This window comes from Topomyia yanbarensis, chromosome 2, assembly GCF_030247195.1.
Source record: "Topomyia yanbarensis strain Yona2022 chromosome 2, ASM3024719v1, whole genome shotgun sequence".
Lineage (NCBI taxonomy): Eukaryota > Metazoa > Arthropoda > Insecta > Diptera > Culicidae > Topomyia > Topomyia yanbarensis.
This window is the reverse complement of record NC_080671.1, coordinates 378,893,773-378,908,075: the sequence shown is the minus strand read 5'-3', so window position 1 is coordinate 378,908,075 and position 14,303 is coordinate 378,893,773. Positions and strand designations below refer to the sequence as shown.

The following is a 14,303-nucleotide window of genomic DNA, read 5'->3' as shown; positions in this document are numbered from 1 at the left end:
TGAAATTGCGAATAAATCAGACGCTGAAACACGTTTGGCTAACGTTTGTCGGTTGCGCTGTGATCGACGCAATTCAGTTGGAGTGCAGTTGTCAATCACGTGTAGCAAACAGTTGCGTAGATGGCAATAGTGAAACACGGACTTTCAACGTTTATCAATTTGAAAGTTTACACAGTTTTTTTTAAGAAATTTTGTTCTAGCCTAAATGTCTGTTATCTGTGCTTATATTTTTATTTTTGGTACTGTGGTCGCATTCGCGATGGTGGCGCCACTGAAGTATGAGGAGGATAGGCCACTAGCTGAAAACTGTTGTCAACCTCGAGGGATTATCCACTAGCAAATGAGTGTACAAAAGGTAGAGCTAGCGTTCTTGGAAAATTGGAACAATTTTTTTTTCAGAAATTTCCTCATAGTGTTTATGTCTGTTACTCTGTGGATCCCCGTTCCGTGAAATAATGTTTGATGAAGTAAGAAAATTAAAAATTGTTTTTTTTTGTTTTAAATTAAAAACATATCAGCTAACAGTTGAGTTAATTCTAGTCAACTTAATATTTCTTTAAAATTCCATAGTAAATTTGCAAAAGGGCGAATAAGATTTGTAAACAAACATTTATTTTGATGGTTTCTTTTAATTTACTATAATTTCAAAGCAGAAAACAATTGAAATTACTTCTACGAAGGTAAAAATTTACATTAACGCATATTTTTCATGAAATTCCACTCTGCAGCAGACTAATGAGCGAAACAAGTTTGTTTACAAAAAACACTTTCGCCCTTTTGACGAATTATTATTGAAATATTGTACAGTATATGAAATTAAGTACTTGGATCTTAAATTCGGTGTAATTTTGATTTAGCGTGCATGAAGTAGACAACCCTGTAACTGTTATATCGCAATTGACGTCTGGCAATGTAAATGTCATCGGGGTGCACACATCTGCTGCAAGGGCTGAGTACTTTTTCGCCCATTTCGCTTGATTGTACATTGACAAATTGGGCAAAGCTATTTTGTTTGCAGCTGTGTGCGTTCCGACAGTGCTTTCCGCACGCTCGGCTTCATTGCTTTCGCCTACCGTTCATTCGCACAGATCGCAAAACATCACATTCGTCTGTCTGCGGTCAAACGTCGCGTACGCGTCGGCTGCTAAGCGATTTAGCTGTTTTGATTGTGCACTCTGAAGGATTCAATTCTGGTGAAAAAGGAATATTTTCCGGACGAAAATAACTAGGGGAATTCGATTATGTTTTGCTTTGATAGTTTGCGAATCTGATTCCAGTCTGTTCTAGTGTGAAAGTGGTGCAGAAAAATCGACTACTTCAGTGACCATTGGATCCGTGAATGGGCGAAAAAATGGCAACAAGGAAGAAATAAGCAGGTTTTTAACAAAAACGAATCTACTTGGCGACGAAAAAAAGTTTTCAAATAAATAAACCAAACTCATTTTGAAATAAGAACCAGAAAAGTTGTAGTTGCAGCAAAAATTGTGGATTAGGGTGTTGTGCAAAATTGTCTCATCCCAGGGAGAAAATCTGCTTTTGGATACCGAATGTCGCGGCCATCTTTCTCTAGACGCTGCGTACCTACGTGTGCAATGTGATTTGGTGTACTTGTATCATTGTGTTTGTATTTGGCTTGATGTGTGCGTAGTTTCTGGAAAAAAATCCGTAGAACCTATGTAGGCCATCCTACAATATAAAATTAAAAACAAAAATAGAAGAACAGGAGGCACGTTAATCGTGAAAGGTGAAAAAATAATTTCTATATGGTGCACAAACGAAATTTGTGCCGTCTTGATCCGTACTGTATATAGCTGCATATCGGTTCCTCATAAGTGTTGTTCAAAATTTGAATTCCGATCGGACTTTTACTGTGAATTGGATTACCGGAAGTCGCTCCGAAAATGGCATCACAAACGGTGACTGCTCCTCCAGCCGTCGGCATGGAAACCGACGATTTGGTAGATCCGATGAATGATTTCTTGCCGCTGCTGCCGGAGAACATCAAGCAGGAGTTGTTTGAGAATTCGGACAAGGGCAGTGCGAATCCCTGCGACAGTGCTGAGAATAAGGTGGGTGTGCTTAAATAAAGAAAACATGCGACGACGTCGTTAACGAAACCAAGGTTGGGGAATTTTTTAGTTCTAGTTTGAATCAGTTTCAGTGTCGTAAAAGAAAATACTACGGTTATCTACCATACAAGTGTAAATATTTCAGAAAACAACAATTTTAGATATTTAGAATTGCACAAAATTGACAGACGATTGTTCACAGGAAAACTGCTGGTCTAAATCAATGGTTACAAGGCTATAAGAACCCTTCCTGGTTGCCTGTTTACGCTATGACTGATTTGTGAACATGCTGGTACCACCAGTGTAATATAAAAGCGTGCCCGGCAAACTTTCATTCTGCTAGATACCATATTTTATGTCCAGCTTACATTAGTGCTGGTTGCCATCTGCTGGTGTCAGCATGCTACCAGCATAATGTAAATGGTACCAGCAGATGGCAACCAGCACTAGTGTCAACCCTACATTAATGGAAAACGGGAATAGACATACATCGACCTATTTGGTTAAAAAATTGGTGCGATCGTTCCATGATGATTTTTAGAATAATGTTTTTGCATCATATTTTGGCTGCCCCGAGAAGTGAATATTTAATTCACTTGTATTCCAATTAATGGAAAACGCAAATTCGTCTAACACCAATTGTAAAGAAAGATATTGGTCTAGGCTCGATTATTTGTAATAAATTAATTATTCTATTTGCTTTGATGACATGTTTTTGTTGATTGGTTCAAATTCAATCTTTTGAAAAATTAATATATATTTTTACACCAAACACCTAGCCTTTAATAACAGCGTTTTTGCCTCACATGGTGCTACACCGGTGTAGTTTATAAAAGAGATAGAATTATTACAATTAAGTCTGAATGAATTTAGCACCAACTACACTGGTGTAGTACAATGTCAAAAACGAAAAAGGCTGTAAGTTATTTACGGCTTAGCAAAGTTTTTTTTGCAAATTTTCAAATTTGGTTTGTTAGATATGCCTCTTGCACTAATCTGCGATCAACGCCAAACAAGCTAAACAAAAAAATCATATCGCACTGAGAGATGTTAGATCGATGCAAAAACCATTTTCCAACGCCGTTGTTTTGAAAAGCTGGAAATTGCTCAGGATTCATTGACTTTTGACTCATCATGTCACGATTTTTATTGTATCTTCATTGCGATATCGTGACTACAGAATATCATGCATGTTTCAAGCGGGTTATTGTGTGGTGCTTAAGCTGCATTTCAACAGGCTCTGACTGGAAACATTCCGTTGCAAAAATTGTTGTAATACACTGCACTTACGACCGACAATGTTCTTCATTTGCCTGAACCTTCAAAACCCAATCCGCTTGCGTGGAGGCGATCTGCCGTCACATCCTGATTGCAGTGGAATACACACTTCAAATGGAAAAAGTCGGGCTAACTGTGGATATCAACCGTCAGTGACACTTTCAGAATGCTGCTACTTTCGGTTTGGATACCGAAAATCTATCACCCCTCACCAACCGCGACCGGATGGATGAGAAAAACCTATATCACACACACAAACACAAACTCATGTGACATGAAAGTCATGTGTTCGCGTCTATGTCTTGTCTAACCGTCGACTATCTTTCTGGCATTCATCCCAGCTCCCCTGGTTTTATTGGGCCTGGAGGGTGAATGGCACACGATTGTACGAATATGGTGAAGCTCTTTTGTTCTGCTGTCCGTCAGTCACGTGTCAACGTGTTGACGTAGCCACGAACTGTCGGAATGCCATCTATCAGCCGGCTGGCGGGGGAACAATCATTTCGCCACCGTATTCTGACAGTAACATTTGACAGCATTCTGAATAGCTTTGCACATTATTTTTCAAGCTAACGAAGGTCACTCAACTTTAACAGTCAACGGTTTGAGATGGACCAAACGTGACAAAACTCCTTGCACTAAGTCTGAAGCATGCGATGTAGTACTCTTGCGTCCTGTGAGTTTTCGCATGATACACGGCTTGGGTACAACAATCCCACAGCTTCCACTCGGATCACGTGTCACGGTGAGCATTCTCTCAGCAAGCGGCAGCAGTTCGTGACGCGCATCCAGTAGGCAGGCACGAATTGGATTAGTTCGCTGAAAATAGCGCTTCCCCCCTCTTTTGCTCTTGCTTGCTCATCATTTCCGCTAGATTTGATTAAAGACAGATCTAGATGAACGTTATGACCATTCCCTGATGCAAAAAGTATTAGTATGTAAATTCGTTAATTACCAAAGAGCAAGAACCGTCATTTTGAGGCATGGACGTTTCAAACATTAAAGAAGGTACGATGATAAAATCGTAACCAGTAACTCGATTTAGGCGAATTTTTATTCTCAATTCTATTTAACTTATTAGGTTTGAGTTGTTTTTTAACCCTTAAAGGCGCAAATCAATTTTTTTTTTTTAATATTCTGAAAATTGTCTCACAGCTTTGATACGTTACTATGATAATTTTGAGATGGTTTTCGACATGTTGTTTTTAAACAGCATTGCGCATTTAAGGGTTAACACAATTTGAAGCGTTTTCGTTATCCGCGTGTTCTGACATTACTAACAGTATCGGTTTGAATACAGTTTAGATTACTTTGCGAAACTGTTCACCTATCGATCACATGGACAATAAATCGTAATTTTTGACATCTTTCTGATCTTACTTAAAGAATACCGCTTCTCTCCCTCTTCCCACAATGTTCAACTAGATTTCTCGATTTTCTAATGTTTATATAAAAAGATGTTTTGTAAATAATCGAGTCATTGCGTTGAGTGATGATCGTAGGGGTAATCCTATTCGGGACAAATGATGCCACACTATTTCGTTAATTGCTTGGCCTACGGTCGATGAAAGTCGTATAAACAGGTATTAATCTTTGCTAAGCTACTCCAAATTAGCATGAAACAAAAATGTTTTCTGAAAATTGCGACAATCGTGTTTGAGAGAAATGAAAACTCGCATCGAGCGCCCCGATTTCGATATCTCTTCTGGCCATCACATCATATAACAGGTATTGATGTGTATAACTATGTGTAACTAACTGATTTTGATTAGCTAGAAACTAATACCTGGTGCTTTTAATATGCGGGGAATACGTATTGTTTGATATGAGTAGGATAATGACTGATTTCTCTTGTCATTAACCTTCTGTAACGCAGTGGGACGTATACGTCACACCTATTTCTCCTAACTTTTCATTGGATTTCTAGTTAGTATTGACATATAAATACGAATTATTGCTTTTCACCAACTCTTAGGTATGTTAGGGATACAACTACTATAAAAAATAATGTGAATTTGTTGATTACTTATTAGTTATAAACAATGAAAACTCGAAAATCTCATTTTTTCTGCAATGAATTCGGCTCTGTCTGAACAAAAAGTCCTAAATGTTTTTATGATGTTAGAATTGGAAAATTCAAAATGGCTACCATTTTATTGCAGCCGGTATAAAGCACTATTTACACCTATCCGATCCGATGCAGTGACGGTTCAGTACCGTGCACGGACGCCAATATTCTTTCATACAAATCAAATGCGAGCTTTCACCCTTTTCCGGCATGGCGCCGTCCCGGACAAGTGTGAAAGCTCGCATTAAATTATATGAAAGAATATTGGCGTCCGTGCACGGTACTGAACCGTCACTGAATCGGATCGGAAAGGTGTAAATTTGGCTTAAAACTCGATTCGCGGGTTTTTTTTGGACGCAGTCCCCATATTGGATACGCCATTTTGAATTTTACATCAATGAATTTCAGAATTTTACGTCAGTATCAGAATCAGTGATCCCGAAAACCTATATAAAGCTAAAAAAACAGTATTAGCGATGAAAAAAGTCGCCTCGCAGCGGGTTAACCAAAAATGATACCTACTTTTGGTATTAGTACATGTAGCTACAGCTAGTTGTCGACTTTTTTTTATCTTGGATGTGATGGCTGGTTCAGGGAAGGGGCACAGGACTGACACCAGGAAGAATGCCGATTGTTTCGTTCGACGACTCACGCGGGCTCTTGAAAATGTCAAGTCGCTTTCTCAGATCGATGCGGTTTATTCGTGTCACATGCCACGTATCCAATCAAGGAAGATTGTAGGGGCGGAACTCAAAATTGCACTCTTAAAAACTACGCTAAAACAGCAATTATCAAATTATGTTGTAAGGTAGGTAATAAGAAGTGTACAGCTGTAGTGTAAGTATTCGCGAGTGAATGCCGATCCTGTTAGCATATTATCGCTGAAGCAGTATTACAGTGATTATATGACATAGAAGCTTTGAGTACTTTCTTTTAGTTAAGCTACATTGTGATCAAATTTAGTACTCAACTTGGCCCCCTTTATTGTCGAATTAGCCATGGTCGAAATAATGTACCAATTGGATTTAGGGCCAAGCTTAGTTTAGAGGAGCTGGTTTGGGGCTCTTTTGAACTAGGAGTGTCCCATACCAAGACTTCCGAAGATTTGAAATAAACCGGTTCAGCAGCTTTTTTTAACGGGCTGATAGGACTGCAGCTTATAGCTTGAGGGATCTCGGTCCGTCCCGCGAGACAAAATTTGCAAAATCGGAAGGATTAGCGACTGTCCGCCAAATAAACACCGGTCCTCGGGAGGAGGACTAAATTTTGCGCCTATTTGTCTCGAAGTGTGTAACGTCAAGTTCTCTATTTTGTCTGGTCCAATGTATCCTGCTCCTAACAACGCGTGCTAAGTCGTCAGTGATGCAATTAAAACTTCGCATTTATTCCGCTTCTATTTTCTTCCTGATCTCCTCATGGGTCCCCTAGGTCAGAAGCGGCTCAATCGACTGTTAGGTAAATTAGAGATCGCAGTCAGCCGTGATGTCCGTGAATTTCATACATACATACAAACTATTTGGCGCAAGCGTGTAACGTCGTGTCATCTAGTGTGTCATCCTATGGAAAATCATCCTACCATCGCCTTGGGGTCAACGTCATATTGGCAAATTTCGCATTGAATCCGCTTCTGCCTCTTCCTAATCTCCTTTTTGTCTCCTAGGTCCGAAGCAGATCAATCGACTATTAATTGAAACGGCAAACATACTAGCAGTATTAGTCCTTACTCGCGAATACTTCTGGAGAAAATTTTCAATAGGACGTAAGTAACAATGAGAGATTCTCTTTGAGGTCTGTCTCTTCTGTTCATTACTCGGCCATTTTAACATTTATTACTCTACTCTTTTCATAATATTGTAGTAAAAATCGTCGGCTTTCGATATGTACTGGAAAATTAGAACAAAGTGTTGCAATGACGTCGTAATAAACGAAAGAGAAAGTAAACAAAGAGAGGCTCTCAATGTTACTTACGTCCTATTGAAAATTTTCTCTAAACTTTTCCTTCAACTGTGCTGTTCCCTCTCTATCTTATAACATAACTCGATTATCCCTGTTCTAGTCAATATACATATTCATTACATTATGGACCAGGCAAACCCTTAATTTTTCTATTATTATTATCCTGAGTAGCTATTCCAGTGAAGGTATTTTAGGATTTCGCAAAAAGAATCTCTGCCAATAAAGGCGTAAGAAATTTTTATCCACTATTATCCATAAAGTTTTCTCAAACCGAATGTCCGCCTGGTTCGACTCGAATAGACCACACCGACCCGAAAGGGTTGCTTATCATTTCTGAGAGCCGGTGTGCTTGGTCGAGTTTAGTAATCATAAGAACAAGTCCTGAATAATTAACTATCTCTTAGGTGCCAGTCTTGCACTCCTTTCCTGAACTAGCCTCATACTCACGATCAAAAGAGTCGACAACTAGTAGGATCCACATGTCCCCCACCCAAGCGAATTGATCAACTTGCAAGTAGGAGCACATATCTACCAACCAGCTTGGAAGACTTCCGAATCAATGAGAATGGACTATGCCAGTCGAAGGCCACAGGCCCAGCGCCATCCCGTACAGTGTCATTGTCATTTCTCAAGATGAGAACCTACAAAGCCTAACTGTTCGTATGTGCTAGTCCGTATAGATTTTGGTTTGCTGAAACGAAACATGAAAAGCAAAACGGTAGTGATTAGTATCGTAGCTATAATAAATAAATAAACGATTTCTCCTCTGTTGTCGGTTTCCCTGTTCGCAGTCCTCCCTCCTGTTCCTGATCTGTTTGGGCCACTGGCTTTCCTTTTTCTTGGCCGTCCCGCTCTCCCGCACCGATCCGCACACATCGTAGCAGGAGAAACAAATGAAAAGACAAAACAAAACAAAATGAAAATAAATGGACGTCTGCTATCTGTGCCTAAATTGATGTTGCTTCTCAGTTTTATGTTACGTGATATTCGTTATGGAATATTCTTTGTTTGGGGGCCATTCATAAACAATGTTGTTCCTTTTATTTTTATTCCTGATCCGCTGATATGTCTAAAATTCATTTTTAGTTTGTATCTCGTTACGTGACGCTCTTCCCTTATTGTCAATAATCGATATCATTTATGAATGGTCCCCTGGTGATATATTTAGAGCAGACAATCCAATGAAAAATAGGATTGACAGGATTTTAGCGTGCTCTTGGCGCCTTGTGTCACATCTTCATGTTTGTTATACATACTAAAAATACCAAAGCATGCGATGTGATGACCGGAAGATTAGAGAAGCAACTCCTCCCCTTCCCCCCCCCCCCCCCCCAAATAAACCGTTTCAGTAGTTTTGAAATAAAATACTTCTAACGGTTCAATATAGAGGTCCCGGTTTAATAATTTTCTGACGCAATTTTAACCGATTTTTTAACGTGAATATCTGCCGTTGTACTGAATGAAAAAATAAGATAATTGCGTTATTTGTTTGGAAATATGTACAACAATTTTGGATCCAATTCCGCAGAATGCACCATTTTTAAAAAAATAACGGAAATAATGGAATTTATTAAAGCAGTAATTATTTGATCCATGATTGGACGGTACAATGAGTTACTGCCCCTTTGTCATCCTATGAACTGCGACACGTATAAAAAAGGGAACATAAGAAAAATTCGTTAGTTTGTGTTCTGACGTTGTAAGCGTAGCAGCTACTGCGTTTCATGTCAGCTCGCATTCTTCAGTGGTAGGTAATAAATCCCATGACTGCCGCCAGGCGCTAATAACATTTCATTCCAATGATGTACTGGCGTAGAGGCGTGCCGGTTTTATGCATACACAGAAGATACAATGATGACACACCACAGAAAAAGCAGGAAGCTCTTTCTTTCGGAGCTGAATAAGTGGATTGGCAATAGGGTGGTTTGGTGCGAGAGAATCGCGCTCTCTTGCTCGTTAAATTATATGTGTCGTCAGGTGCGTGTACAAGTACGTATACAGATAAATTCACCACGGCTCGCGTTCCGGAGTGCACTGCGGTGTATACATTGAAGTGTGAACTGGCGTGCGCTCTTTGATTCGTTTTCCTCTGGTGAGCGGAAATCGTGCAGGTTCTATTGACGATTTGATAGGCACTAGCTGTTTCGTTGCGTAAAGGAGACGGTGTTGGCTTATTGGATGGTGATATTATGATTTTCTGTTGATGATGTGGTACATTGAAAATCCGTTTTTATCAGCCCCTGTTTTTATCAGTTTTTTGACCCGATTTTATCGACCAACCAATATTATGAGACTATGTCTAGGGAGTAAAGAAGAATATTTGTAGAGTCGCGGTTTATTAAAAAGAAATAAACAAATATGTTTCGCCATTGTCCCCATTTTGTCAATCTAACATAAACAAAGGGAGATGATAAAAACGGGTCTTCGCTGTAGTTACTTCGTAAAGCTTATTTGCGATTTCATAGATCATTTTTACACTACCTGTGGAAACTTAAAATACTCGATCTTCGGTACAAACTGGGACAATGTTTTATATATCATCATGATATAAACACAGTTAAATAATGATCCGTAAAACCAGACTAATTAAATTACAGGTTGATGCATGATAGGATTTTTAAATCCACATTAGGGCCGGCTTATTTTATATGTTTAGTTAGTTTTAGACTTTACCACAACAAGGGGCAATAATTCACTACAACAATAGACTTCAAACTCGTTGGACAAACACGTTATTTTGTTTTTCGTCGGAATTTCACTGAGTGTAGCTCTAAATCGTCTTAGGGTATGCAATTATTATTGGCCATACGGTGATGGAATCGAATTTATACACGCGAAGTTACATACAAGCTAGCAGACGCGACAAACACGTTACAATGCACACGCTCGAACCCTTCACGATCGTCCACGCACACCCATGCCCGGGATATCGCAAACATGATAATACCTCGGTGACTAATTGATCGTTTTAGCACTGTTAAATTCATATACGGAAGGAACCTACAAACGTCCATGTTCGCACGACCATGAATCGGTTACGTCCGGAAATCTTCACCCTCTGTCCTAACATCTTAGGTCCATGCATTAAGTTTGACCAATCAAAAGATAAAGTTCATATCCACTAGACAACACCTTCCATGGAGACATGACCGGGAACTCTAGTGATATGGGAGAACTCATTTTCTGCCGACGATCATCCAAGAACACAAGCGAATATGCGAATAGATACTATTGTTCCAGGGAACAAGATAGGCAAACTCTGTTCTTGACAGCAGATTTGATCCAATTCAATTTATTTTCGACCAAAAAGCAGCTTCAAGCTACAAGCAAAAAATAATTCAGTTACCTTGTTTCAGGCGCAAATACATGTGACCTACATATCAGTATGCCTACTAGGCTTCGTTTCTAGGACGACTATTCCTTCGTCGACTTCTTACATTGCTTACGGCTGCTACTACAAAGGCATGATTTAGTATCACGCGGGAAATTAATGATGATCAATTCTAACCTGTATCTGCGTACTAATAGGTATCTCTCTGAGCGATCACCGACACAATGTGGAGTGCACTATTTTTCATATAATAATTTTAAGAGGATAATCATATACTAAATTAGGTTAATGTAGAGATATATAAATTGATATAAATTTTAGATAATAACTACCTAATAAATTCTTTAACCTGATTGAATACAAGCTGCTCGCATGTAGGACTATTTCTGATATGCTACACGAGAATACGATAGGTAGTATTGATGACAGATTGGCATTTATTTGTTCAGCTCTGCATGCGTGTGGTTGTTGAAGATAGAGTTGCCAGTTGCGGTGCTTCTGTGGCAACAGACACACTGTAATTAAATCAAATTTATACGTGCCAAGTTACATACATGCTAGCGCTGGCGACAAACAAACACCCACACGATCGAACAGGCTAACGTACAAACGCTTGAGTCTTTCGCGATGATATACACGATCGCGAAGACACTACGCTCGCACATACCTGAATCGTACAATGAATATCAAATTCAGAATCACGTCTCGTTGCAATTGGCCTTCAGTAGTGTTTTAGAGGGTGACATTTCCCGCCTCGTCTGCTATTGTAGAGAGTGATTCTAACGGGGAGCCTTTCCGAGAGCCTAGCTCTACAGCTCCACTAGGACAACTCTCGAAAAAAATAAATTGGAATTTTTCAAATCCCTTCCGCCATTTTGTTATCGGCAAAAAGGGGATCAAATTCGTAATCATTGAACCTTGAAAACCCCTGGATTCTCAGTTTTAGACAAATTGGATAACATCACCGACTTTTGGCCAGCTTTTCAGTTCTAGATACAAAACATTAATTTTGAGAGCTGAATTTAATTCTTTGTTCTCTTTAGAAAGGAGATACAACGTGTTTAATTTTTTTGGCATCCTCAAAACAAAAATTATTATAATGGTAAAAACATGATTAAAACAGCAAATAAAAGTGAAAAAATGAAAGGTAAATGTTTTGGAAAGCTTGAGGCTCCTATTTCATGGAATGATTTTTGTTTGGGTGAAAACACAGATATTTTCAAGATGATCACCACTTTTGTGCGAAATGAACGTACGGGGCTATTCGGACCCCCTATTCCATCAACCACCGTTCAGCGACTGCGCACACGATTGTACACGCCACAGCAAAGAAAAAGCATGATGCGCTAATCGCCAGCTGTGACTAACCAGATTAAGTTTTTGTAACGCTATTTATTTTTGTTTTGCTTCTTAAGGAGTTCCTCTTATAAATATCCATTGTAAAAATTATTAAAGAAAAATGACGATCTGAATTGTCCCGTAGGAAGGTTCAAATTATCCCTATATTGTAGAAGGATGGAAAACCGTAGAGGTTTGCAAATCGTCGCCTAGCGCTGCCATGGAGTGGCGCAAATGAACCTTTTATGGCACCAAAATGTAGATGAGACTTCAAACTAGCAATTAGGGCCTTTGACCGATATTTTTTTTCACATCTATCCACCTAAAAGGGCGATTTGTTTAGGTACGTCCGAATAGCTCTGGCTTCCCCTACGTTCTAGCACTTTTAAATGTATAAACACTATCAGTTTCACGGCCCGTTTCAATGGACTTTAAGCAGTGTTTTACTTGATTTAAACATTTTCCGTCTCGTTTGCAATTGTGAGGAGTAATTCTGAGAATCCGGTTGCGTTGGCAACTGTCATTGCAAAATCAGCGAAAGAAATTTTGATCCCAGATTCACTTGATTCATCCGCATATGCTTCATTATCGTTGTCAAATTTTACATTTTGGTGTTGACATTATATGCGCCAATTTAAGGTTATTTTTTTCCATTTTGTGTTATAAAGATAGAAGCAAATAGTGTCTTTTAGAAATAAAATTTTTAAGAGTTTTCCACTATGTTAGAAAATAAGTTATTGTCATAAAAGTCTAAGAAAACTTCTGAAAGTTCTGTGGACAAGAGTTGAACCATTTCATTAATTTCTTGAGGTTGCAGCCAGCATCAAAGAAGTCTAACTCTCTTGGCACTTGACAATATGAGGGTCATGATATCCTTGCATGATAAAGATAACGCAATCGAGTTTTGACTACATGATCTGTCTCCGCGTATACACGATAGCACTACTCGTCAGTTCATGTCGCAGTACAAAGAAGTTCTTTCAATTATAGATAATAAACGGAGGAACCTCTTCTCAGGCATTGCCAAAGGGGTTCGAGTGCTTAAAATCCGGCTGAAACACCCTATTCCTTCCTTCGTGACCCTGCGACTTGACTCTACAGTAGAGATGGTCGGGTTTCAATTTTTTCGAACCCGAACCCGACCCGAACCCGAGCGCATGAAAATTTAAAAACCCGAACCCGACCCGAGCCCGAAATTATAAAATTTAAAAAACCCGAACCCGACCCGAGCCCGAACATTTTAAAACTTAAAAATCCGAACCCGACCCGTACCCGAGAAAGAAAATTTTGCAAAACCCGAACCCGACCCGACCCGAGATTTTTAAAATTTGAAAACCCGAACCCAACCCGAACCCGAAAATTTAAAATTTGAGAAGCACGATCCGAATCCAACTTGCTAATACGGAGAATCAACCAAAGATCTCGAAGATTTTTAATTCTAGGCACCCGAGCTGGATCCTTGACTCATTTAAGAATAGTAGAATCACTCGAATCTGAAGTAGCACCATACACATTGAGTTATATCTGCATATGGAAAAACGAATTACTACCGAGTAGAATCCGCATTTATATTTACTATTATTGAACGTCAAATTTGTAACGTGCTGAGAAACTTGATAAATCATTGATATCTTAACCGGAAATTAAGTTAAATCGGCGGCCAACTCATGGAGAACAGATATCTTAATGGTCACAGTTTCCAACAACCTTGCTTGTTGCACGTAATTAACCAAACTTTCTGATTTTTTATCAGAAACCATTCCTGCAAGGCAGTTTCGTATAATTTGTTACATGTATTAAATTAATCTATGGCAATTGGCTATTCGTATTCGACAGTATACATGACGTCACCCACGTTACTGGTTGGAACGGTCAAACCTGTATCGAAGGGTATCAATCATTTTCTGACGTGTTCTTGATGTCCCATCATTAGCGTTAGTACGATCTATGATTGGGTATCTAAGTTATTTTATGCTTCAGATTATACGGTATGCGCGATAAGATGCTTCGACATCTCCAATGGAGCTCTCGGAACGACTCCGAACTTAAAAATCCGTTAATGGCTTCAACAGAACACACAAAATTTGTGCGATCATTTCGTTAAGTTCGTGGAAATTCATGTATTTTCATGAAGGAATCCGGATCATGCAACAGCTCAGCCCAGGAACAATCTGACAGAAAGTGCTTGTATCATATATGTACCACTGATTTGATAATGGTGCTATTATCCCATCACCATATGAGTGTCATAAACAACGAAACC

At 39.1% G+C, this 14,303-nt stretch overlaps 1 protein-coding gene across 5 annotated transcripts in view; it reads left to right on the top strand.

Moving 5' to 3' along the window:
• The first annotated feature begins 1,085 nt into the window (after positions 1-1,085).
• LOC131684650 (transcription intermediary factor 1-alpha) overlaps positions 1,086-14,303 on the top strand; it is a 124,433-nt gene continuing 111,215 nt past the window's right edge. For all 5 annotated transcript variants that reach the window (XM_058967711.1, XM_058967710.1, XM_058967709.1 and 2 more), the window contains exon 1: positions 1,086-2,069. In XM_058967711.1, coding sequence (XP_058823694.1) covers positions 1,902-2,069 — 168 coding nt within the window. In that variant the 5' untranslated portion in view covers positions 1,086-1,901. The remainder of the gene's footprint in view (positions 2,070-14,303) is intronic.